Consider the following 27805-nt stretch of genomic DNA (forward strand, 5'->3'; position numbering starts at 1 on the left):
CTGATGTACAGTTCTGATGGTTTTGATGTTTGTCTTGTGAGTTACATGTATAACTATATAAATACTGTGCATAGAAACAAATTTGTTGTTGTGCTTTGTTATATATATTTCAAGTGATTATAGTTGTTGCTGTTATTGTTGTTTTTAGAGCTCAATGAAACATGGGAAGAAAAACTTAAGAGGACTGAGGTGATTAGACTACAGAGGGAGGCTGTATTTGCTGAGATGGGTGTTGCTGTGAAAGCAGATGGAAACACAGTGGGCGTCTTCTCTCCGAAAAAGGTCAGCATGCCAAATGAAACCCTAAGTTAAAAAAAATATCTTGCTTTAACAAATGGTATTTGATCAAAAAGAATGCATGTTACAGTTTGGAGTATATATTCTATGTTAATGTTTTCCAGACGCCACATCTTGTGAATCTTAATGAGGATCCTTCTATGTCTGAGTGCCTAATATATTACATAAAAGATGGATGCACTCGGGTAGGCTCAGCGGAAGCCAGTATTCCGCAAGATATCCAACTCAGTGGTTCACATATTCTTAAAGAACACTGTGTCTTTGAGAATAATGATGGTGTTATCACAATGACACCAAAAGAAGGAGCCCTTTGCTACATCAATGGCCGTGAGGTCACAGAAACGACAGTTTTAAAAACAGGTTCCAGAGTCATTCTTGGAAAGAACCATGTATTTCGTTTTAATCATCCAGATCAAGGTGAGATATTTAACTGAGTTGTAGAAACACTTCTAGCTAAATACATGACTTTTTTTCCAAACAGTTTGTGTCCGCTTCATAGAAACCTTAGGGTACATATCCCATTTTGATTGCTGACCAGTCATTTACCATTCTAGGCCTCAAGATACGGTTCATTAGCACTGCACATTCTTTCACTCTTACATCTGTTACCTAACGTCTCACGTGCATTGCTTCAGAAACTTTGATCCTGGTCAAAATTGTATTGCAGACATCATTTTGAAAATTGTAAATATATTCTTAGCATATGTTTTGGGTTATGAGAAATTTCTTGTAATCAATTGCCACCCCAGCCCATTAACTTCAACATTTTGCACCTCTATCAACTTTACTATTTTCTTATGTTTCTGTCATTGTTATTATTCCCTCTTCATTCTTCCTTTAGTCCCTCCCCCACCCCCTGCACCTACCACCATCTTTTCTTTGCATTCTTTTTTTAATAAAAAAATTCCACTATTATTCTTTATTGACAATTCATGTTCTATTTCCCATTTTCTGATTTCTTTAATCTGTTGGTAACCAGTCGTATGCTGCGAAAAAGTGGAAAGTGAAAGATGAGAGCAGGGATCAACTGAATTTTTCTTTAGCTCACAATTCGACAATACATCCATCTACAACAATAAAATCAAAGTGGTGGAATTCATAAATATTATAAAAAGGTAGAATAGTTCATGGCAATGGAAGCAAAATGGAAAAACAGGTAGTCAGGGAATGTATTTTATTATGTTTTATGGTGATTATTAATAATAATTTACTTTATCTATTTAAATTTCTAGTCCCTATGCAAATAGCACACCAATGTATCCCTGTAAGATGTGTATGAGTAACATGTAAGAAGAAGATCATTCAATTTCTTGTAGCTGAAACTGCTTCAGTTGCTCTTTGGATGAAGTGAAAGTTGACAGCTGAGGTTTATCATCTCAAAAGACTAAGAGCGGGTATAAATTAGGAACTGTTTGCTGTGAAAGCAGGGAAGAAAAACTCCACGGAATTATGTGAATTGGGAATAATGACTCTAAAAAAATTTCTTGGTATCTTAACTTCCATTCCTCGTATTTCCATCTAATAAATTCTCAGTCAGTGTGCTTCTCTAAATTTCTGATTATATTCCAACTCATATTCTGCCTAGTGCAAATGAGCACATGACTCTAAAACTAATCTGTGAGAGATGTAAATAGTGATTGAATGCATATTTTATTGCAAGATTTTATGAGTGATTTCCTTCCTTGTTAAATAAGACTGATAGTTGTCTGTTAAATGCTCTAGTAATGAATTGTAGTTGCATTATAATCATTCTCCCATTTACAAGACTGTTTTTCAGTTACTTTTATTATTATGTGATAGAGCCATAATTACACATTTGCTTGTTCAGTAGCTTTCTGTATATTTTTCCCTTGCTCAGATAGGTTGACGATAAAATCCACTACTTTCCGTACCTCACTCTGTAATAATGGTACCCTTATAGGATCACTGTGTTGTCCATCTGTCTATGGTCCCTTGGTGGTATAAAAAATTTAAGCTTCTAAGACAGTGCAGTCAAAGGATATGGTCATTTATGTCACATATTTTGACACTCACAAACTCACCCCATGACAACCCACAAATGATCTATCTATATACATACCATATATACTCGAATAATCCACACCCTCAAATAATCGATGCACCCTAATTTTGAGGGAGAGAATTTCTTTTTTTTATGCTTTAATTTATTTTATTTACAAAAAAATTATTCTAACGTAATGATGTGTTCAAAATTATATGTAATATCAATTGGTTTTAAGAAACATGTCATAAATTCCACATGCTATTTTACAGGTTGATAAACCACTAAAATGTAACTGATTTGGGTAATCCAGCTGGTTGGCTGGCGGGTCTGCCAGCTGGGTGGCCTGCTGGGCAGCCAGCTGGGGAACATGTCCCCGCCAGCCAGGACTCTAGGTCTGCCTACAATAGCTAAAGAAAAAAGAAATGCGAATTACCATGTTTAAGAATTTAATGTTAATACTGTATGAGCAGTATATTTTAGTCAATACGTATGCTCCTTTACCTCTCCATCCATCATCACTTTCGCCGTCATCACTAGCGGGAGAGTAATTATTGTCTTCACCATCTTCCCGTAGAGTGTCGTCCTCTATTCCATTCAGTGAATTTGTGATAGCACATTTTTTGAAGGATTTTTCCACCAGTGGTTGCGGAATGGAGTCCCATGCACTTTTCACCCACACACAAATCTGGGACAAATCCGGCCGTTTGATTTTTCAACTCTGTCTGTACTTGTGGTTTTCGTCGGCCATCCATAGCATATATTGCTGTTTAATTGCAGCTTTGAATGACCGATTTGTACACACATCTAGTGGTTGTAGGCTGGATGTTAGGCCTTCAGGGATAATGACCAAGTTAGTTTTCCCTTTTTGTAATTTGTCTCGACTTCCTTGGTTGCATGTCCACAAAGAGTTGTCCATGACCAACATGTTAAGAAATTCATTAACACACCAGCACAACATTGCCAAACTTGCGTTATTCAGTCAGTCACAAGTTCATTGTCCATCCAACCTTTTGGATTCGCTTTCACTAATATGCCTTTCACTGATATTTTCGGAATAGTTTTTCCTTTTAAATATCGCGTAAAATGGTAGCTTCCATCCATCGCCAGTTACACACAAGGTCACTGTACACCTTTGCTTTTCAAGGCCACCAGTTCATATCATGATGATAGATTCTTCTTTGCTGTTCACAGTGTTGTTGAGTGGCATCTCAAAATGGACTGCCATTTGATCCGCATTACCAATTTGCGATAATATATAGGACTCTTTGTGTCGCAATTTATCACATAATGATGAAAATGCACTATTTCTTCCTCGTAATCACCTGGAAGCCATTGAGCAATGGTAGTTTTCCTCTGGAATCCTAATCCATTTTGGTTGAAAAATCTTGATAGCCAGCCCAGGCTAGCTTTGAAACTGGTAATGCCTAGTTCTTTGGCTAAAGCCAATGCTTTAAGTTGGCACATTTCACTCGTCACCGCACATCCGTATTGGCGCTTCTTATCTACATAATCACAGAGTCGTTTTCCAAGGTCTGGATGCTTTGCGTTTTGGCCATGGACTGCCCAGCAACTACTGTTAGTTTCTTGAAGCTGTGTTTCTTTTTTTCGCGAGTCACAAATACAACTCTCGCTCACATCATACTTTCTTCCCAGTGCAGCGTCTCCAATGTTCTCAGTTTCTTCAATAATTTACAGTTTTTCTTTAGCAGTGTACGAGTGATAACGAGAACTTGTAGCCATAATTAACAAGTTTGAGGACATTGCTAATACTTAACTTGTAACATGGTACTGACATGTCACAGAATGAGGCCACAAAAATGCAATTGTATAATGTGATCTATTATTGAAGGCGGAGCAGGACCAACCTTGTTTTGAATAATCTGCGCACTTCAGTTTTTCGTCCTTAAATTCAGCGAAAAGCATCCTCGGATTATTCAAGTATATACGGTATTGTGCAGAACCCTCAGAGTGCAAACACTGCTCACAGTTACCAGGTTTTTTTGTATACATCCTGCAGTTAACTTATGTCTCATAGAAAAACTGAGTGTGTGAGTAATTTTGGTCAGTTATTTTTTTATAATTTATCCAGATGTACAGGTTGACTTCTCAATGTGTGTGGAAAATAAAATGACGTACATCTAATTAAGAAAGGAAAAAAAAGCTATGTACCATTTTTCAAGCTGTGTAATATTTAGAGAGCTATAAATATTTTTCTGAACCCACAAATGACAAATCAGACAAACGGAAATTTACTAATTCATACATGAAACGATCACATTATAGAGGTTTCATGGAGCCACTCTGTTTAAAATGAGCATGTTCATCACAAAGTGTGCTATATGAGCTTTGCATGGATCCAAGGGCAGATTAAAGGAGGGGGGGTGGGTGGAAGAAAATCACCTCAAATGGTAATTTTTGTAATTTGCACCAAAGTTAACACATGAATGTAGGGTCTTGGTCAGTGGATTTAGTCATTTAATTCAGTATTCCCCTAGCCACCTTGGTTTGTGTGCCTGAGTTAATGTACTAGCTGTACCATTGACTTGTGCTCTCCCTCCTGCTCAAATTCTGGCCACCACATATTAGCAGGGCTCCCCCAGCTGCCACAGCAGCATGCGCGTCACATTTCCCTTAGGGCACAATCTGCTTTGTTCCTTTCGTTTCCATTGCTACTATTGGTAGACTGCTTGCCCAGAATTGAGGAGTATATCCAGACAGTTTGTGCCACTTCAAGTGATGCCACCAAGAAGTGCTTTTTTGCAGTGACCGAGCCTTCACACAGCACAGTGCGGTATGTGCTCTGATGCGCAATTAGTGCAAAACTCAATTGGTATCATTATAGGAGTTGTCTCTTTTTGTACAGCTTTGCCCAAAAATGCTGTGCTCATAAAGTATGTATGGTACCAGCTAGTCTCTATGTATGAAACAAGGTGGGTAGAAAGGCAGCTATCTGTAAAGTTTTTTGTAAAAAAACATTGAAAAAATAGCGTCGTCCCTTGAGGAAATTGCAGTGGTCACATTTTTCAAGTGATACCTCCAGCATAACAGCTAGGACCCTTTTATATGCAATCAGCAATGGAGAATCATAACTCTCATGTGCCCTGCTGATGTGCTCAGCCAAACATTTCCTCTCAGTAGGTTTTTCCAAAAAGAGACTACTGATATTAGCAAAGCAACTGAGATCTCGACTGATACTTTCTCAGTTTTGAAAACAAAGTGAGAAAATGTGGTTGCATAGTTTGGCCTGCTATATAATCAAGCAAAAAAACTGGCAGATGATATAGTAAGCACCATTCAAATACCCAGGATCATATCTCAACTAGTTAACAGGCCCAACTCTGCTCCATCAAGTACAGAAAGCTATTTCAGGGTGAATGTCTTTGTCCCTATTCCTGACACTATAAACAGTGGTCTAGAAAACAGCTTTTCTAAAGACATTCCCAGTACCTGTAATCTCAACAAACTTCTACCAAAACTCTGCTCATCTTCAACAATGTCCTTGGAGACAGTTATTAGGGATGCAGAAACTCAGGCTACAAATTACTACAAAGTAATTGGGGACAATGTAAGAGACTGTATGTCTAATCTGAAGGTAGAGATCAAGCTGTGAGTGGCAAAATGGAGAAGGGAAGATGCAAACAAAACACTTCTGCCAGGCTGTACAGCTGAGTGTTTGCAGTTTTCCAGAAAATTTCCCTACAATTAGATCTTTGATGTTGATCCTTTCCTGTGTCAACTGCAACAGCAAAAAGATATTTCTCGACACTCAAACTCATTAAGAATTTGTTGAAAAACTGCTGTGGGCAAAACTGCTTAACAGGGCTTGCTTTGTTGTATGTTCACAGAGACATCATAATTAACAAAGAAAAAATTGTAGATAGGTATATTGTGAATGACAGAAAGAACAGAAAGGATATGTTTTCTTAAATACAGATAATATTTAATATAATGAAAGTTGTCCTTCTGTTATGGAAAGATGAGTAACTAACAGTCATACTCATAGATTACAGTTTCATATAAAAACTGAAAAAAAAGTGTGAATCAGATGCTAATATGCATAAAGTATGCCAAATATATACTGTATATGTAGAGAACTAAAATGAAAAATATAAACATGATTGTTTTTTGGTACAAAGATCTTTGCCATATTTTTACCACTCATTGTATCAATGAAACCCAATATTACATTCAAAACTATCCCTGCAAGTATACTTTGAGCTACTGTAATGATATAATTTCAGTCTCACTTCTTACATTGCACTTCTTTGGAAGTATTAGTCTCAGATACATTGTTTTGATAACATAATCAATATGGATATTGCATTTTTATTCCTACTAAGTTTGTTTAAAAATGAGTTTCATTGTGAATTATATTGAAAATAAAAATTTAAAAGAAGTTCTTGAGTATCTATTCAAGACTGTACAATTGTTACTTTCAAAATATAAGTGTATATCCATTTACATTATATTATCAATAATTGATTATTTTCATTGTTATATAAGTATATATGTATTTATGAAATAAGTATCAAAAATATAACTGTCAGCAAATTAAGAACTACATTTTTAAAAGTATTTTATACCAATTTTAGTTTATTTGCTTTTAATTTGGCGATCAGCTCTGTGTTTAAAAAAGGCTTATGACCTTGTTGCTGTGTGTTAACAATTATTTAAAAGAAGTTACTCAGAAAAAGGTTGTGAATGCTACACATTTCAAGAAATTTAAAACTTTTTTGTCAAAAATAAAACACATTTTTTGGAATTGTTTGATATTTTTAAATATCATAACAGATTAAAACAGTAGTTTTCAAAGGTTTCTTCCTTAACTTTCAAGGGGATGACCCCTGGGTCGTCTTTGGCATCCAAATAAGATCCAACAATCTACTTTTAAATGTGCCTATCTGCCATTCAGCATGTCCTGTATCCAATTCGTATTGTTATTGTTCAACTTTGATATTGAGTATTAATTTAAACCATTGATCAAAAGAATGAAATAGGGTTTTTCATCTGCAAATTGTCTGTACTTTCTGCAAGTGATGTATCTGTATGCATCAAAAAATTGTCCTGTATTTTTTCTGGCATTAAGTGGACAGAAATAAATTTTCAGTTACAGCAGTAGTATTCTGTATAAAGAAAAACATTGTTAAGAATAATTAGGCAACCAACAATTACTCTCAAACAATACATCATTCAGCTTTTTTGTTTTGCTGTGTACTCAACATTGATTACGAGTATTTGCAAGTAATTAGGTGAAGTGTTTTGGAGATGGAAACATTTCATTGAAAAATTTGTTTGCATTTTCACAATGTATTCGACTTTCTCACAACCATTATTCTTTCTCAGTATTCATGATTTATTTGTAACTCCACCATTATTCTTTCTCAATAGTAATGATTTATTTGTAACTCCATTACTTTTTATTACCAAACATTGGTACATAACTGTGTCAAACTGAAGAAGAATATTTATTGAAATGGTCTAACTGAGGTGAACTGTGAGATCACAGCCATCGTTACTTATACAGGATGTCCATAATTAAAGTTCCAGTTTTCGAAACACTGTAGAAAGAGAACTACTGCTCAGAATGATGTCAAATTTGAACAGCATATTTTTGACACAGAGGGAAAAGTCATGGGGGAAGAATCTTTTTTTACCAGTATGACCAGTAGATGGCACTGTAAGCGTCTTAACATAAATGGGGTCAGCCACGAATGACGAATGAACCACAATGTGGCAGCTATAGTTTGAATTGCACATCACACCAGCCGTACAGTTCAGTGTGTATAATTTTGGCAGTCAACAATTGTTGCATGGTTGATTGGTTAAGCCTGTCCACTAAGGCAAGTTCTTACCACATCAGATGGGAGAAATTGGTTTTTAATTGTCCTGAGGCTGAAAACTGCATAAAAAGCCAAGTGGTACCTGTTTCTAATTGTCCTGGTGCCAAAAACCACATACAAATCAAAATGACTTCAGTTTCTAATTAGTGAGTCTGGCGTAAAACATTTTCAATATGCTGTCCACCATTTTTTGCCACAGGCCAAAACCGAGAAATACTTTTTTCCACAACAGATTGGAGTGTCTTGGGGGTCACATTCAGAATGTGCAGCACAATGTGTGCCTTCAGTTCAGCTATGTTCGTAATTGTAGCAATGAACACAACATATTTCAAATGACCCCACAACCAGAAGGACACGGATTAAGATCAGGTTATCTGGATGGCAAAGTTGTAGGAAAATGATGGCTAATAATTCTAGCATTTCCAAAATGCTTCTGTAGCAGCCTCTTTACTGGCTGTGCAATGCATGAAGGAGTGCCATCTTGCATAAAGATGATCAGACCCACACATCCACACTGTTGGTGGGTTGGAATGACTGTCATAGGTAACAGAACCTGAAGGACTCATCTCCTCAAAAAAATACGACTCTATGATAAAACGATGCTATCAACCTGCAGTACACAGTCAGCTTTGCAGAATGAAGTGGTTCAGTTGATGTGCGTGCACATTTTCCTTCGCCCATGTTGTGCATATTGACATGTCGTTGGAAACAAATGAGCTTTGTCTGTCCACAGAATGTTCCATGGCCATACGTTGTCCCTTCCAGGTGAACAAGAATGGTTGTCTTGCTGACAGATCAGCAGAAAGCAACTCCTGACATGAGTGATTTTGTATGGCTAGCACCATGCTCGTAAGCATGTCCAGCATTTGGGCAATTCCCTGTGCCCTGTATGTTTGCACACCACCATTTGACCCCTCCTGCAATGCTGCAGCCACATTGCACTTCAAAAGAACCTGTCTTTTCAAATTTTGTGATCATTTTCTCCAGAGCTGTAACAGACATACTCTTGAGTACACAGAATTTCTGCAGGGCTACTGGCTTGCAGCCACTGTTCTTGTAAAAGAGTTTTACCAGCAACTCAAAATCCTTCTCAGAGACAGTTGTGTTGGATGTCTCAGACACAAACTGAAGAACAGCTGTGTTCCACGAGTCTGTTGGTGTGCATATGTTGGTGCTTACAGCACCAGCTATCAGTCAGATTTTCATTACCTTTCTCTTTTTTTCTTTTTTCTATGATGTTTCCTCTGTGTCAATAATATGCTGTTCAAATATGACATTGTTCTGAGCAGTGGTTCCCTTTCTACAGCATTTTGAAACTGGAACTGTAATTATGGACATCCTGTTTATCATTACAACAAATGTAAACAAAATTAGGTATTATTCGTTTTACATAATCTCGTCACTGTAGGCTTGTACAATGGGAAGCAAGGAGAGGATGTTGTTTGGTGGCGAATATCCTCTTTCTGTTACACAACTGCATGTATGTTTTAACAGGGTTCTTCATTAACATAAACAGAGAGCTACATAACTTAAGATATTCCAGGTGTTGTAGTATAAACTCTTCCACAGTAGTCCACATTAGCCTCACTGCTGGTGGAGTACAAGTTCTGCTGTGCACACTACTGTGGCCACTATGTGCTGCCTGAGACAGAGAGACTCCTGATTGCAGCTGATGACTCAGCTCGTTGACTCACTGGATGACTGACTGACTGACTGGGCCTCTGGTCCGTGGCAGTGATCTAAATACTGGTGGTCAGGAGGGCATTGGTGGCACATTGGCTGCGAGTCTGTTTTCGGCCTCTCTCGTAATAGGTGCGTTGCTTGCACCTACTATCAATCTTCTTGCAATCTCTTTGCCACCTGATGTGCTGGCAACAGCTTATGCTAGCGCATTCCTCCCCACCCCCCAAAATGCTGCACCATTGTCATGAAGTGAGGCTATGAATGACTACAGGGAGGGAGGCAGGATGCTGGACATAGAGATGAGCCGGAGCCATGCCTTGAGGATGGCATACTCCCAACCATACCCTGCCATCTGGCTTGCAAGGCAACAGGAACATCCTCCGGGAAACTGCTGCCAGGGCACATGTCCAGGCCTGACGTTGTGTCCTGGGGCGATGACAGTGACGGTGATGGTGGGTCCGGGCCCATGGGGTTGGGTGGGTGTGAGGGTGCAGCATCCATCCACTCCTCTGGGGTGCCCTGGTGGCACTAGCAGGACCAGCGGACAGATGCAAAGGCTGCACAGTCCCATAAAACCATGAAGTTGTGGGAAGAAAAGCAGCAGAATCACGAGGCAAATGACATGAGCGAATTTGGTTCTGGTGGCACTGGTGCAAACCGTCAGGATTTGCAATCAAATATATATAAGACCCAATGCGTTCCTGGATCATGCCTCTTTCCAGCACCCACAGTTACCATAAACACTGAAAAGAACAAGATGACATGGCACAAAGCGATACTTGCAGACCATTGGTGGTGCCGGATGCTGCGGTGGGTATAGCAAGTGCAGCAGCATCCGATGGTGGCAGCCGTGCAGAAGTTCCCCTGGTGATGGTCCGTTTAGTGGGTGGGAGCGATAGGAGGCACAAAAGAGTTGCAGCACCTGTCCCCATGTGTGGGTGGTGTGAAGCTTAGCCCTCTTTTGTTTAAAAGTGCGTACGAATCATTTTGCTTCTCCGTTGGACTGTGGGTGAAACGGAGCACTGGTTAGAAGATGAATGCCGTTTCGTTCACAAAACTGTTCAAAATCACGAGAAGTGAACTGTAGTCCATTATCCGACACAAATACTTCTGGCAAACCTTCTATGCAAAATATGGAGGACAATGCTTGAATGGTGCTACATGATGTGGCAGAAGTATAGGCACCGCAAATGGGCACTTGCTAAAAGAGTCTACCACTGTGAGCCAAAATGGTCCTACAAAGTCAATGTGCACTTGTTACCATGGCGATTGAGCCTGAAGCCAAACTGAGAATGTCTGTGGAGGAGCGGATTGGTTTTCCACAAATGCGTGACACTGTGATGCCATCTTTTGAATGTGGGCATCCATGCCCTGCCAAGTACAGTGCCAGCATGCTAACTGTTTAGTGTGAACAATTCCCCAGTGTCCTTGATGGAGCAATTGCAACGCATCCTTTTGTAACACTTTGGGAATAAGCACACACGATTGTCCACTGCTGTTTTGAATTAGAATCACACCTTGTTGAACTGAAAGGTTATGTCGACGTGAAAAATATCGGCACAAAACTGAGTTCTGGATACTGTTCAATGAACAAGGCCAAGACATGTGAATGTAATGCAACAAGATTTTTGAGATCTGGGTCAGCTTCTGTGGCCTGTGCAATTTTTCTGTAGTTCAAGGGGAAAGATTCCAGCAATTCAAAGTCCAATGCATTGATTTGGCAACAATATGCAGCAGATGCATCAAAATCAGTCTGGGCCACTCGAAGGTGAGACAGGGCGTCTGCATTGCCATGCTTTGCTGCAGGTCTGTACACAATTTCATACTGAGACTGCGAAAACAACAAAGCCCACTGTTGCAATTTTTGAGCAGTGCAGGTAGGAACCGGCTTTGACAGTTGAAACAAAGACTGCAAAGGCTTGTGATATGTCACTAAATAGAACTTGTGGCCATACAAATAGTGATGGAATTTTGTCAAACCATACACAATAGCAAGAGCTTCTTTTTCGATTTGAGAATAACTGCACTGAGTTTGCGTTAACAACTTTGAGGCAAAAGCAATAGGTCTGTCTTGTGCTCCAATTCTGTGTGAAAGCACAGCGCCAATTCTGTAGGAAGAAGCGTCGACTTGCAAAACTACCGGCTTGGCAGGGTCAAAATGCTCTAAACATCTGTCACTGAGAGCAAAGCAGTTTTGAGTTTCTGAAATGCTCCTTGACAGTCTTTAGTCCACACAAAACGCACATTTTTGTGACGCAAGCAGTGCAATGGAGCCACAATCTGAGCAGCATTCAGTGTGAACTGAATGCAGTATGTCACATTGCCTAGGACTGATTGCAGTTCAGACACATTGCGAGGAACAGGCAGGTTACAGATTGTAAGCAAATGAGATTGGAGGGGATGCACTCCCTGACTGTTTATCACATGGCCTTCATACTGTAGTTCAGTTTGAAAAAAGTCACACTTCTCGAGACAACACTTGAATCCTGCTTCTGACAATACTCGAAAAAGAGTATGCAAATTGGCAATGTGTTCCTCTGGTGTATGTCCGGAGACGACAATATCATCAAGATAGTTTGAAGAAAATGGCATTTTTGCAGTTAGCTGTTCCAAGTAACATTGAAGAAAGCACTGCCGAAGGACAAACGCAAATTCTTGAACAGTCATAAGTGTGTATTAACAGCAAAGACTTTATGCGATTCTTCATCCAGTGGAATTTGCAAGTAGGCATCACGCAAATCTATCTTAGAAAAGTAACATCCTGCACCAAGCCTGTGCATGAGTTCCTCAGGGCGAGGTAATGGATAAGTGTTAACTACTGTCTGTGGTCTGACTGTAGACTTGAAGTCAACACAGACACAAATGCAACCAGAAGGCTTAGACAACAAAACAAGAGGACTTGCCCATTGACTAGCTTCAATAGGAGCAATTACACTATTATCTTGCAATTCTTTCAATTCACTGCCTACATTGTCTCTTAAAGCAATTGGAACAGGATGGGGGCAAAAAAACCTCGGTTGTGCTTTGTCTTTCAATGTAACATATGCTACAAAGCTTTTCCCATTCCTTCTGAAAATAGTTCAGGAAATTCTTTAAGGAAGCTAGCAGCACTGTCATTTGGTGCAAATGTAGAAGTGGAAAGTATGTTCTCATGAATGCCAAGTCTAAACAAATCAAAGGCATCTAAATTGAAAATGTTCTCACTGTCCTGGATTTCAGCACATTAAAATTCACTGTCCTAGTGTTAGATTGGTAAGTGGCAGGCAAACTACACTATCCAAGCACTGGAATTTCCTGTCTATTGTCAGCACTGAGGTGCTTGCTAGATTTAGAAAGGTTTGGTGAGTCTAACTGTTCATGCATGGCATGATTTACCACAGTTTCTGAGCCACTTGTGTCTAACTGAAAGTTCACACAACCGCCAGCAATTTGTAATGAGACAAATAGTATGTTAGAACAACATTGCACAGCACTAGAGCAAGAAGGAGGCACAACCTTAATCTTAATTTTGTCAGAACCTGTTGTAGGTTTGGAAAACACAGCATTCACTGCATGTGCACGAGCCTGTTTTTCTGGGAGTGGGCAAAATTGGTGTTTTTGTGCGGTTGCAAACGAACTGCTAGACATGGCCTTTTTTTTCCACATGTGTAACATGTTGCGTTACGTGATGGGCAATCCTGACTTTTATGACAAGCAAAACTTCTAGAACAAGATTTCACTAAGTTCAAAGGTCTCTTTACGTGTCTACATGGGTGTTCGCACAGCTGTGTACGTGCACATTGTTGTGGCTGCTTAGGGTGATCACGAACAAGGGGCAACTTGACCCAACAATTTGGGGCCTGGTCAGATTTATCGGCCACTATGGCACCCATATCATATTGCTCTGAGATTCGCAACACTTGAGGAAGTAATGGATCAGATTATTTTAGGATCTGTTCCCATATTCTACTACACTCCTGGAAATTGAAATAAGAACACCGTGAATTCATTGTCCCAGGAAGGGGAAACTTTATTGACACATTCCTGGGGTCAGATACATCACATGATCACACTGACAGAACCACAGGCACATAGACACAGGCAACAGAGCATGCACAATGTCGGCACTAGTACAGTGTATATCCACCTTTCGCAGCAATGCAGGCTGCTATTCTCCCATGGAGACGATCGTAGAGATGCTGGATGTAGTCCTGTGGAACGGCTTGCCATGCCATTTCCACCTGGCGCCTCAGTTGGACCAGCGTTCGTGCTGGACGTGCAGACCGCGTGAGACGACGCTTCATCCAGTCCCAAACATGCTCAATGGGGGGACAGATCCGGAGATCTTGCTGGCCAGGGTAGTTGACTTACACCTTCTAGAGCACGTTGGGTGGCACGGGATACATGCGGACGTGCATTGTCCTGTTGGAACAGCAAGTTCCCTTGCCGGTCTAGGAATGGTAGAACGATGGGTTCGATGACGGTTTGGATGTACCGTGCACTATTCAGTGTCCCCTCGACGATCACCAGTGGTGTACGGCCAGTGTAGGAGATCGCTCCCCACACCATGATGCCGGGTGTTGGCCCTGTGTGCCTCGGTCGTATGCAGTCCTGATTGTGGCGCTCACCTGCACGGCGCCAAACACGCATACGACCATCATTGGCACCAAGGCAGAAGCGACTCTCATCGCTGAAGACGACACGTCTCCATTCGTCCCTCCATTCACGCCTGTCGCGACACCACTGGAGGCGGGCTGCACGATGTTGGGGCGTGAGCGGAAGACGGCCTAACGGTGTGCGGGACCGTAGCCCAGCTTCATGGAGACGGTTGCGAATGGTCCTCGCCGATACCCCAGGAGCAACAGTGTCCCTAATTTGCTGGGAAGTGGCGGTGCGGTCCCCTACGGCACTGCGTAGGATCCTACGGTCTTGGCGTGCATCCGTGCGTCGCTGCGGTCCGGTCCCAGGTCGACGGGCACGTGCACCTTCCGCCGACCACTGGCGACAACATCGATGTACTGTGGAGACCTCACGCCCCACGTGTTGAGCAATTCGGCGGTACGTCCACCCGGCCTCCCGCATGCCCACTATACGCCCTCGCTCAAAGTCCGTCAACTGCACATACGGTTCACATCCACGCTGTCGCGGCATGCAACCAGTGTTAAAGACTGCGATGGAGCTCCGTATGCCACGGCAAACTGGCTGACACTGACGGCGGCGGTGCACAAATGCTGCGCAGCTAGCGCCATTCGACGGCCAACACCGCGGTTCCTGGTGTGTCCGCTGTGCCGTGCGTGTGATCATTGCTTGTACAGCCCTCTCGCAGTGTCCGGAGCAAGTATGGTGGGTCTGACACACCGGTGTCAATGTGTTCTTTTTTCCATTTCCAGGAGTGTATATGGGTCATTGAATGTTATTGCATCCCTAATCATTAAATCACTACAAAAGTTGCCACAACTACACTTAAATTTACACTTCCTAGTCATGCCTGTTAATTCTATGTACCACTGACTGTACATCTGTTCTGGCTTTTTCTGCAAGTGAAAGAACTGATATCTGGCTGCAGCTACTTGCTGGTCGTAGTACTTGGTTAATGCAGCAATTACTTTGTCATAACTGAGTTCATCAGGAGACACTGTTTTTATATCAACCAGAGCACTGGGTACCCTGCAATGGAAAGGCTTTACAGCACCTTCAATATGAGTAACTTGACAATGTGCATGGAACTGCGTCAGTTTTTTGAGCGATTCCTCTTTGGTATCGTTAAGTTGCCAGAACGTTGGTATGCTGGTCGGTGGCACTTGCTGGGCTAGTTGGTCAGTTGTTGTTGTGCTGCCGACGCAGCTTGTGCAGCCAGAACTTGTTGTACCATCATCAGCAAAGCAGCAATTTGTTGGTTCTGAAACTGAAAAGCTTGTCTTAGATCCCATCCTCGTCACCAGTTTTTGTGTTGTCTCGTTGCCACTTTAGGCTTTTACCACAGGAAGCAAAGAGAGGATGTTGTTTGGTGGCCAGTATCCTCTTTCTATAACTCACCTGCATGCGTGTATTACCAGGGTTATTTATTAACATAAACAGAGTGCTACTTATCTTAAGATAGTCCAGGTGTCGTTCTACAACCTCTTCCATAATAGTCCACGTTAGCCTCACTGCTGGTGAAGTACAAGTCCTGCTATGTGCATAACTCTAGTCCCTATGTGCTGCCCGAGACAGAGATTCTGATTGCAGCTGAGAACTTTGCTTGTTGACTCATTGGATCACTGATGATTGGGCCTCCGGTCTGCAGCGACAGTCTAAATACTGGCGGTCGAGAGTGTGTTGATGGCCCATTGCCTGAGTGTCTGTTTTTGGCCTCTCTCCTGATAGGCGCATTGCCTGCACCTACTATTGGTCTTCTCGCAATCTCTTTGCCACCTGGTGTACTGGTGACAGTTTACACCAGCACAATTAGAATTTGTGTTATACACAGATTACAAGGAAAAAAAGATTAATACGAATAATTTGCATAAAACATCAAAGTCAGTAATGAACAAAGACATATTTTAAACAAATTGGTTCATAAAGGCTTTGAGTGTCAAATTATGCCTAACTTTAACAATCAGTAATAAACTGCTTAACTATTCCAATTGCTCAAATTAACAGAATCTTTAATGCTAAAGTTACATTTTTTGATACATCCAACTATCTCATCAACCAGGGTAAAGATTACTATCTACTGAACTTGGTACAATTTCAATAATTAGTCATGACATTCACAATGTTTTTCTAGAGCTTTCTGTTCATTGATATGACATGGGAATAATTGCACCACAGAATTGTCAGTAGTACTCTTCCAAACCTTGTTTCAGCCAATCACAAACTCATAAATACACTATTACAAATTATTAAAATGTTGTGATTTTGACAATGACTTGTTGTATTTACCATCAACAGACACACAATTCACAATTTTTTCATACAACATTAAATAATGAAAAATAAATGTGAAATGTAGTCATACAATAACAATAAAAGCAACATGATGCAGTGTATCGTGTTGTTCATTAATCAGATATGGTAGTAATACAGAAAGTGACTCTCAGACTTTTACAATACATACCCTTTCCAGTTTCAGTTTTAAGGAACTACTGAAAAACAGTCCGTTCAATTCCTAATTTTTCTGGCAGTTTGTATATACTCATATCTAAAAGCACGCCAAGTTTCACTTTTAGTAGTTATTTGTTAATTTTCTGTGGATTCTTCATGCAGTCATTTTGCTGAGTACAATGAGTTATCTAAAATATTTAGTGCTGCCGTAATAGTAATACATTTCTGAACCAGATCAACATAAATATTAAGTATTTTTTTATGTGTGTATGTGTGTGTGTGCGTGCGTGTGTGTGTGTGTGTGTGTGTGTGTGTGTGTGTGTGTGTGTGTGTGTGTGTATGCGTGCGTGTGTGTCTGTGTTTGAGGGTGCACACGCATGCGTGTGCATGCGTATGTGTGTCAACTGTGCTGTTATTTAAATATCCATATTTGCAGAAATTTTTGTTTAGTGCTGATCATTCCCCCTATGTTTTCAGCCCGTGAGAGAAGGGAGAAGACGATAGTGGAAAATCCTGGTAAGAGAAACCTCAATTTTTTATGAGTTAAACTACAAGTTCAAATAACAGTTTTTAAGGTGTTGGTTTAACAGCAGAAATCAGTTAATATTCTATAAATAATTGAGAAGTCAGTTCCATAATACTTTGAATGAGTTTTTAATTTGTGTGACATACAAACAAAACAAATTCTAGATTTATATTAACAATGAAATCAGTCCTCACTAAGCTATGCACAAGGAACAAAAGTACAAATTATTGTTCATCATAATCAGTTTTTAAAGAAACTGAAACATTAATATAACAAATGGATTGTCATTTTATTGTTATGGGTTTGCTGCAGACAAAAACAGGAAAGGGTAGAGGAAATAACAGGGATCATTTTATAGGATGGCTGGAGGAAAAAATACAAGTGGCGCAAAAGGGATTATTTCTAGAGGTTGCTATGAGGTAATCACAAATTACTCAGTGCTTCCAGAATGAAATTTTCATTCTGCAGTGGAGTGTGTGCTGATACGAAACTTCCTGGCAGATTAAAACTGTGTGCCGGGCTGATACTCTAACTCGGGACCTTTGCCTTTCGCGGACAAGTGCTCTACCAACTGAGCTACCCAAGCATGACTCACGACCCATCCACAGAGCTTTACTTGCGCCAGTACTTTGGAAAAAGTTTGGAAGGTAGGAGATGAGGTACTGGTGGAAGTAAAGCTGTAAGGATGGGTCGTGAGTTGTGCTTGGGTAGCTCAGTTGGTAGAGCACTTGTCCGCGAAAGGCAAAGGTCCCGAGTTAGAGTATCAGTCCGGCACACAGTTTTAATCTCCCAGGAAGTTTCATACTCAGAGCTTTCTCAACATCAGTGTTACATATTTTACATTGATGGGGCAAAGTATTAGAGTATTACCTCTAAATTTATTCAATTTATGGCAGATAAGTGAAGCTATTTTCAGACGTTTATTTACATAGTTAAAGAGCTACATAATGATTAACTTTTATTTTAGCATCAGAAATTATTGAGAAGGCATCACCTGCAGAGACACCAGGGAATGGTGAAAATGTTGACTGGGACTTCGCTCAAGTGGAGCTATTGGAAAAACAAGGAATTGATTTGAAAGCTGAAATGGAGAAACGGCTGCTTGTCTTGGAAGAACAGTTCCGTAAAGAGAAAGAAGAAGCCGACCAGCTCTTTGAAGAGCAGAGAAAGGTATTTTAAGTTTGTGTAAATGAGGACTGGCACTCAGATAACTGATTTTTGTTACATGACCACAATTATCTAGCAGTGAACAATGTCTAATTTAAAATTGATTGAGCGGTAAATGTTTCAGCTGTATCTTCAAATATATTTGTTGTCATAAATAAGAGCATACATTAAAAAATATTACCATACCATATAACATGAAGAAAGCTACATTCTGTACAGGATAAATGTAGAATGTGCAGAAGCAAATTTCTAAAATATCAAATAGTGTTCAATTTTTTTAGAAGGCTAATCACAAATGGTATTCAAGGATTGAGAGAGGAGTTCTGAAAACACAGTTTTTGATGGTACATTGTTGAACAAATGCTTCACAGAGTGCTTGGTGTGCTAGATTTGTATTAAATCAATTTATCCAGGATAAAATACAAATTTGAAGCAACAAGAACTCCATGAATCATTTATTCTTCACTAACTTTGATACTGAATCTGTACAAAGAAGCACAGTGCCAATTGTCACAGGTGAAACTGTGGTATAAAATAGAGATGGGCTGTGGCAATTCTGTGACTGTAAGCCTCTACTTACATCTACATACTTGCTCTGCAAACCACTGTGAAATACATGGCAGTGAGGGCTTCCATTGTACCAGTAATTTAGGCTTCTTCCCGTTCCATCCATGTATGGAGCATGGGAAGAATGACTGCACAAACATTGCTGTGCACACTAATAAATCTAAATTTGTCTCTAAGACCTCTACAGGAGCAATACATAAGGGTGCATTGTAGTATATTCCTATACCCGGGCTGGTGAAACATGTCACTTGACAGCTTGCATGTGGTTGGCTATACTGCGATTGTGTGGTTGCAATAGCTACCACCGCACACGCCCACAACTCCGAACTACATTTTGTAAATGTAAGCTACGGTCAACATTTATACGTTAAGTGCAATAAAGTATGTTTTTCTAACAATGGAGAGAACGACGACAGAGACTAAGTGTTTGATAGTATATGAAACCGGGAAATAAAAACACCTGAAGTTAATGCAATAGCTATGAAAAGTCATTCCAAACTGTTACTGTAATGGCGGCATGTGAAACATTGTATAATAATGTAAACCTAAGCATACCAAAGAACACGCTATCCACACTCATAGAAAGAATTAAAGCAAAACATGCATAGCCAACCCGATTGCAGAGAGAAAGAATTAATTCTGTATACATTCACACTCACCAATTTATGGTGTCAATGGTGCAATTCCATCCAATTCTCCTTCTCTATCATCAGAATCGGCACCAAAATTGTCGTTGTCGTCGTCGTTGTCATCATCATCATCATCATCATCATCATCATCATCATCAAGAGAAATCATTAATTGTTGATTTTCATTTATAATGGCATCTATAGTCTGTGCTTCTCTTATGAGTTTAGCAACATGGTCTACTTTTTTCCTCCATGAGGTAGAGTCTACAATAGCAAGACCTGCACGTAGCAGTCTTTCCACTTCTGTTGTAGTAAACGTCTAATTGTTACTTCTAATGTACACCTTGACTTCACTCCAAACCAATTCAATTGGATTAAAATGACTGTGATAAGGTGGTAGCCTAATTACCAAGTGACCCTGTTCACTTGCAATTTCATCTACAACGTATTTAGGCATCACAGGCTTATTTTGTTTTACGAGCGAGTATAACAGCAGCTTTGTCATGCTCATGTCCACAACAATGTCTCTCACCTGCAACCACTGCACCATAGTTTCTTTACGGTCAGTAGTGGTGGGAGTTTTATCTAAAATTATGGAATGGTATGGTGCATTGTCCATCACAACCACTGTCGGAACACTAAACTGGAGCAACAAATTTTTAAACCACTGTGAGTGGTCCGTATCCTCATGATAGCCACTTTTTTATGGAAAAACTTAAAGTCCTTCAGGCACAAAGCCGTTTCAAGATTCTGCATGGGCCACAATTAATCGAGATCCTCTTCCTGTTGGCTGATGACTGCTGCTATTCGGAATATCATCTGTCCAGCATTTCTCAACTGATCCTCCAGCATTGGCCCAGGTTCTGTCTAACCATATGACTGAGTGTATGTCCTTTCCTACAATTTTGTGTAAGAAAATGGCACAAGCTGCAACAACATGAGCTTTTTCAAGTAACAGTTTTCGTCCATCTAACTTTTTAAAACGGAAGCCCATACTTTTTAATATCATGTTAAGTGACATTTTCCCCCCTGAGAAAAGTTCACTTTCTTTTAAAGAAATTAGCATCTTTTTGGGGTATTCTTTCCTTTTATAGTATCCATATTTGTGCTGATGAATTGTATCAGATTGGAAAGAATCAATATATGTAACAGGATGAGGCTGCTTTTTTTTCTTTCCCAGAATACTTAAAAACGCACTGTTTCTCCCACGGGGCTTTCTTCCACACGGTTTACTTCACTGTCAGCAGGTATCGACACATACCCGTGAACAGAAACAAATTCTTTTTCTTGCTTGTAAAACTCACACGTCCTCTATAGAAATTCCAAAGCCTGACTATTTAATGGCACTCCACGGTGCAATGGGTTATTGCTTGGTGAATGACATCGTTTTTGTGACATTGTTTAACAAACAAAAACTGTAGTTGAGGCGGTAACACAACACAACAGCAGGCGTATGTACACTAACATACAAAGTTTACACAGAAGCCGGCAATGTGGTAGCATCGACCCCAGAACTGGCTTTTGTTCGGTGCTGTTATTGGTTCAGAAGATGTGGCGCCTTGCATTCCTCACTTGTTTGTTAGTTATATTACCATCTCTACCGTGCTTGGGGAGTGACCTTGAACTGACATGTTTCAGTGGCCTGGGTATAGATTCAGTACTTAAAGATGACAAGGTCAGTTTCTTTTCTGCATCTCCGTGATGCTCTTCCATGGGTCAAACAAACATGTGACCATTCTTGCTGCCCTTCTTCGTAGACATTCAATATCCAACATTTGTTCAATTTGGTACTATTCCCACACACTTGAGAAATATTCCAAAATGGGTCACACAGTTGTTTCAGAACCAATCCCCTTTGTATACTGATTGCGCTTCCCTAGTATTCTAGCAATGAACTACAGTCTGGCTCCTTCTTTATCTGCAGCCGATCCTATGTCATCATTCCATTTCATATCCCTACAAATTGTTACAGTTGTATGAGTTGACAGACTCCATCTACCATCTATGAGTCATTGATATTGTAATCGTTTCTTTCCTGTCTTTTCTTTCCTATATGATTTCGTAACTGATTCATATCCTTACATATAAAATATGTAAGAAAATACAATGTGATACACCCACCCAAGATGTCCTAATCCATTTCACCTGTACCTCTAGCGAATTTCGCCCTGCAGTTTCATTTTCATACATCTCGATGTTTATGATGTCATATCTCCAGAAATATGCCCCCTACAACGATATAATTGTGTAGATACATTCAGTGCCATATGTGGATATTGTCTGCAAAATGTGTTATGAGTAGAGTTAGTAGCAAGTAAATAATAAATTTAAACATCATGCATGATGTGGCATTTTTTCAACACATCTCAGTGTTTATGACATGATATCTCCAGAACTGTGTCATATGATGATATAATTTTGCAGTTATGTTCAGTGATATATATGAATACTGTGTGCAAAGTGTGTTGCAATTACAGTTGGTAGTAAAGAAGTAATGAATTAAAACATCATGCTTGATGTGACAGTTTTATTGCATGAACAGCAAAAATTAATAAGTGGTAAACTTTTTTCCTTTCATCATTTTAGCAGTGAGAAAAAGTTTTATAAAGGTTCAAAATTAAGTATAAAGTATTTTACAAGTCACTAAGTGTTCTCATTCTCAAATACTGGACAAGAGAAAAAATGTCTGGGTATTCACGTGTCTTGGGTTTCACTTTGTTTTCACCCCCACCTTCACCCCTTTGATAGATAGGTGGTTCTTATCCCATTGTGATTCTATCCAGACAATAAGTGGGACGTGTACCAAGTTTGGTTGAAATTGTTCCTGTGGTTTAGGAGGAGAGTGGAAAATACATACATACATATGGAAGTGGTCACCTTCACTCCTTAAATTATTTATGAAAAACAATTGTTTTTAAGGGGAATAGAAAGGGAAAGGGATTATAATATGTGAAAAACTTGTAACCCTTTCACATCATGGTAATGTGCAAATAAAGGGCTTATGAGATAAGTGTTCTGATTGATGAGGGAGTTGGCAGTGAATAGTGTAGTTAAAAATGTTGCAGGAGGGAATATGTAGAACAAGACTTAAAAGTCATGAGAGATTGAAGTTGGAGAATAATGAGTGATGTACAGAGGTAGTGTATTGATAAAATTGGATCATGTGGGATGAGAGGGCCAGTTGTCTGACAAACTGCCATATAAGTCAACAGTTAATTAATGCAATTTTCCTACCTGCAACCTGTCACATTTTCCATTTCTCAAATCCCATAAAATGAAAGTAATGTCAGCCTATGGAGCACAAAACGAAATAGTGTTAGTGTTAAAGCAGCAGGCAAGCAAATTGTCACATTCCAAAGCAGTAGGATTCAGACGCCCTTTTGGCTGTATGCCCTTTTGGCTGTTCAGGGCATAAGTTCTCTACATTTTTCCCCAATTACATACGGCAATTGCAGGGATGTATCTTTTAAATAGACCATCTACATCTACACAACCAATTTCCTTTCCTGTCCTTGTCTAGTTTCAACTTGTATCCAGTTGCTTATAGCTTTGATATCAACAAGACATTTAACATTTTAAATCCTTCTTCCTCCCTCCATCCGTCTGTCCTCTTTAGAACGGATTTGTCAAAAAGCAACAAGAACAAACTGAAGGTAGTGCTTCTGAAAAGAACATTAACTTCCCCAACTAAATGATTAATAAATAATTCTGTAATGAATTCTAGGAGATGTATCTGAATGTTGTATAAATGAATCAAAGCAACATTGTTTGCATTTACAAATAGATAATTGTACATAGGAAACATTGTTATTGAAATAATTACTTGAATTTGGACTGAAACCCGTCACAGCTGAGTGGGAGTTAATGGTGCTATTGTCTGACTTAACAGCAAGTTGACATTACTCAGAAAAAATAAAAGGCACAAATGGGATGGCAATTTAAAATAAATAGTATTTCTTATGAAAATCTGAAAACTTTGATATTGCATTTCAGCACATTTTAGTTCATTCAATTTTAAACAAATATAATTTTGTTTTAGCAGTGTCAAGGTCTTGTCTCTGCTTATATGATGTAACAATTGTAGGATTTGGTTCTGTTATTCTGCACGTTAATGAAACCATTTACTTCCTGTTCTGCCAAAATCAGTCATTCTAGCAACTAATTCATTCAGACATATTCATCATATCACCACAATGGGGGAATCCCTCAGGGAAGTGGAACTAGTCATGAAATACAGTACCACAGTGATGTGACTGTGATAGAATCCTTCTGTAGATTATATTAGCAACTATCAATCATTATTTTAAAAAAACAAATGGTAGCTACATGGCTATAAGGTAAAAATTTTGCTATTACAGTTCACTTGTATTGTCCCAGTAGTTGCCTTGGTCCTGTTCTGTTTGTAGTGCAAGTAACATTTTTTCCCTTCTTATATATAGTTAAATTGCACTTCCTTGCAATAATAATTACCTATTCCTATACATGTTCATTCATTCTCTCTCTCTCTCTCTCTCTCTCTCTCTCTCTCTCTCTCTCTCTTTCCCATCTCATGACGTACATTTGCAATCCATTTGGTTTGCATTCAGGAGACATGTCAAAAATTTATAATACAGCTACAATGATTTTTACACTAATAAATAATAACACTATAAGAATAATTCTTGTAATGTATAACACATTGTATCCAGCTCAAATTTCCAGTTTGTCCTGTATGAATTCATCCACTGAGTAATAACGCTTCAGTGTAAGTACCTCATATAGCTTTCTTTCAAGTGAACCTAAATTCATTTGCATCAGCTTGTTCCCCTTTAATTTATTACAAATTTTCATTCCCATGTATTGAGGTCCCTGGGCATGCAGTCTGAGGTAGTGGATGGTGAGCATAAAATTTTCTTTGTTCCTAGTATCGTGTGAATGGACAAAATGGTTTCCTTCAAATAATTCATGTCTGGTGTACAAAAATATAATAATGTCATGTATTCTCTCTCTTAATTCATGTCTGGTGTACAAAAATATAATAATGTCATGTATTCTCTCTCTCTCTCTCTCTCTCTCCTCTCTCTCTCTCTCTCTGTGTGTGTGTGTGTGTGTGTGTGTGTGTGTGTGTGCGGGGGGGGGGGGGGGGGGGGGGGAGCAATTTAGTTGTGCTTGTTTTCTTGCAATGGTTTCTTGTTCTTATTAATCTTTCTTGCATTTCATTAGATCTTCTCTTTCAGCTTTATTTGTGTTGCTATTGGTTTTTAATTTAAATTTCTTTTTTTTCCCTAGTTGTCTTTGCACATTTAAGACCACTTAATTTTATTGTGCATTTGTATAGTTCCTGATTTGGAGTTTCATGTGAAAAGTGAAAATTTCGGTTACTGGAAATCTTATTAAATTTTCTACTTTTTTGATCTGTCTATTGTTTATATAATATTGGAAGCTAAATAGCAAAACGTGAAGTAATCATAGTTCTGGATTTTGATTTTTTGACTCACAAGAACATATAAAACATTCAGATATATCATTAAATTCATTTTACCTGTCGATGATCTCACTTGGCATATCACTCTGTATTTAGCACAATGTGATGTTTTGTTTTAGCGTTTCTTTTGTTCTGTTGTACAATTTAATGGATTTAATCATTTCTTTAAATTCAGAACTATGAGGCCAGAATTGATGCACTACAGAAACAAGTTGAAGAACAGAGTATGACTATGTCAATGTATAGTTCTTATACTCCAGAAGATTTTAATAATGAAGAGGATATATTTGGTGAGTAATTTAATGCCATTTTCTTCCTTCGTGGAATGTTACAGCTGTACAGCTTGTATTACAATTTTACTTCAGAGGCCAATATGTTCACCTATTTCATATTACTAAAATGAATAATTTTCTGCTTCTAGCATGCATAAGCATAAAAGTTTGAGTTTCCATCACTGCTTCCTAACATTTTAGTTCCTCATCAACTCTCAGAGTTTTGTAGAACTCTAATGAGCTGATACACAACAGGCTTTTGGACAGGAGCTTTGCACGCCGTTAAAATAAATTAAAGTACGCTGTGTAGTGTACAATCTAGTTGTGTCTAACATTTATGTGCATATGTAGTCTAAAATTATTATTAGATATAATTGTTCTGTAAACTATGTGTATTACATACATATAAAGCCAGTAAACATTATTTTGAGTTTTGTTATTTTATTTTTGAAAGCACTCCCAGTAAGCCTCCCAGATAATGAGCACTGTCGCATGAGCGTGTGTGAAGCTCTGTTAAGTTAAGTGTCTTTTTAAACTCTGAGTCTTGCTGGGTGTTGTTGCTGACTGTGGACTGCCTGCTGGCATTTCAGTCAACCCCTTGTTTGACGCAGAGTGCAACTGGAGTGACCGACAGTACCAGCTGGCCGCGTGGGGCTTCCGCAAGTGGAAGTACCATCAGTTCACCTCTCTACGTGACGACCTCTGGGGAAACGCCATATTCCTCAAGGAGGCTAACGCCATCTCTGTCGAGCTGAAAAAGAAGGTGAGAGGTTGTAACTTTGTCTGTATTATTAATGTGATGAGTAATTTGTCAGCAAGTAGAATTGTCTAAAGATAAACATAATGCTATAATAAATGAAATACAAATTCTAGGACAGAACCACATCATATAATTACATCCCTTGTGAATTATTTCAACAGCAATAATTACAATATATTGATCAGAGAGGGCACTAACTTTGAAATTCATCATTTTATTGTTAAAAACTGAGAAAAGTAAATAAGAGTGTTTTGCCAAACATGGTATCTCAGTGCTTTGTTACATTTATTTCATCAGGATTGATGTAAGGAAGCTCCATCTTTCACAATATGCTCATAGTGGGTACGGTTTTTGTTTTGCTTAACCAGTGTCATGGTGTGGTGTTCTTTGAGCCTGCAACTCGGGCCATACATTTTGTTTCCCTGCCTTACTCTGCACATACAATGCAGTCGGCCATAGTTCCAGCTCGCCAAGGTGGCTCTGTGCTTTGCTGATGCACTGATAGCTCTTCTGTTTCTTGCCTCAACAATATGCTGCTTTTAGTCTAGTGTCTTACATTCACTCTTTGGTTATAATGTAGGCTGTTTTCCATTATCCATCATTTTATTCATTGACTTTCTGCCCAGTGGACATTATGGTTTAACTATGATAATAGGGCCTTCTGTATTGTCCTCCATGTGGTTCACTATGTTTTAATTTTTGTAAGTACACTTGTGTTTTTATCTATTCTCATAATTATGTGGTTTTTGCTCTTGTATTATATGTTTAGGGGTTCAGTCACTGCCTTTGCTTATTTCTTGTTATGTAGATATGCACCTGATGATGCTATAACCTTGAAACCTGTAGTGCCTTAATAAAATTGATTCAAGATACAACTGTTTACAGAGTTATCGCTATGAAATGTTCTACCACAGCTGTGGTTGCCCTGACCACAGAGCCGTTTGTAAACTGATAATTTTTTTAGGGATGAAACTTGGCTTTTTTTACTTAAATTTTCAGTTAGTTATCATCTCCTATTCGAAGGAATTTTTACGTGTTGCTAACTACTTCAGATTTAATTTCATGTCAGCGTTTCCACCTGGCATTCGGCATGCACACTCTGCAGAAACCCCCCAGGCTGGTCTTTGTGCGGACCTTTTAACATGGAAGTTTAAGGTGGAGTGTTTTTTGAACTATGGTTGCATTAATACACCAGAAGGGGTCAGGCCTGTACTACCTTACATACAGCACTGCTGGACTCAGGGAAATTGTGGTAGCTGTTATCAAATGCATTGTATACTTCACTTTGCTTTGTGTTGTGTGTTGCTAATTATTATTATTATTATTATTATTATTATTATTGAATGAGTGAGGAGATTATTCCATATCCCTCACAAGATTCCAGTATGATTCTCATGACAGCAAAAAGAACTGGCTATTATTACCATCATGGATCATTTTTGGTTTCACGGAAGCACATATCATGGGTGTAAGCTACCAGTTCTGTACATGGGAGGTGGGACCTGATCACTGACACAGCTTGTCTCTCCG

General features: G+C 39.2%; 1 protein-coding gene across 1 annotated transcript in view; it reads left to right on the forward strand.

Moving 5' to 3' along the window:
* Positions 1-27805, forward strand: part of LOC126236107 (kinesin-like protein unc-104) — a 387080-nt gene that overhangs the window by 229819 nt on the left and 129456 nt on the right. Inside the window, exons 11-16 of the mRNA XM_049945175.1 lie at positions 149-282; positions 402-714; positions 17368-17406; positions 18384-18586; positions 25419-25533; positions 26106-26278. Of these exons, the coding sequence (XP_049801132.1) occupies positions 149-282; positions 402-714; positions 17368-17406; positions 18384-18586; positions 25419-25533; positions 26106-26278 (977 nt within the window). The remainder of the gene's footprint in view (positions 1-148; positions 283-401; positions 715-17367; positions 17407-18383; positions 18587-25418; positions 25534-26105; positions 26279-27805) is intronic.

This window comes from Schistocerca nitens, chromosome 2 (genome assembly GCF_023898315.1).
Source record: "Schistocerca nitens isolate TAMUIC-IGC-003100 chromosome 2, iqSchNite1.1, whole genome shotgun sequence".
NCBI classification, from domain to species: Eukaryota; Metazoa; Arthropoda; class Insecta; order Orthoptera; family Acrididae; genus Schistocerca; species Schistocerca nitens.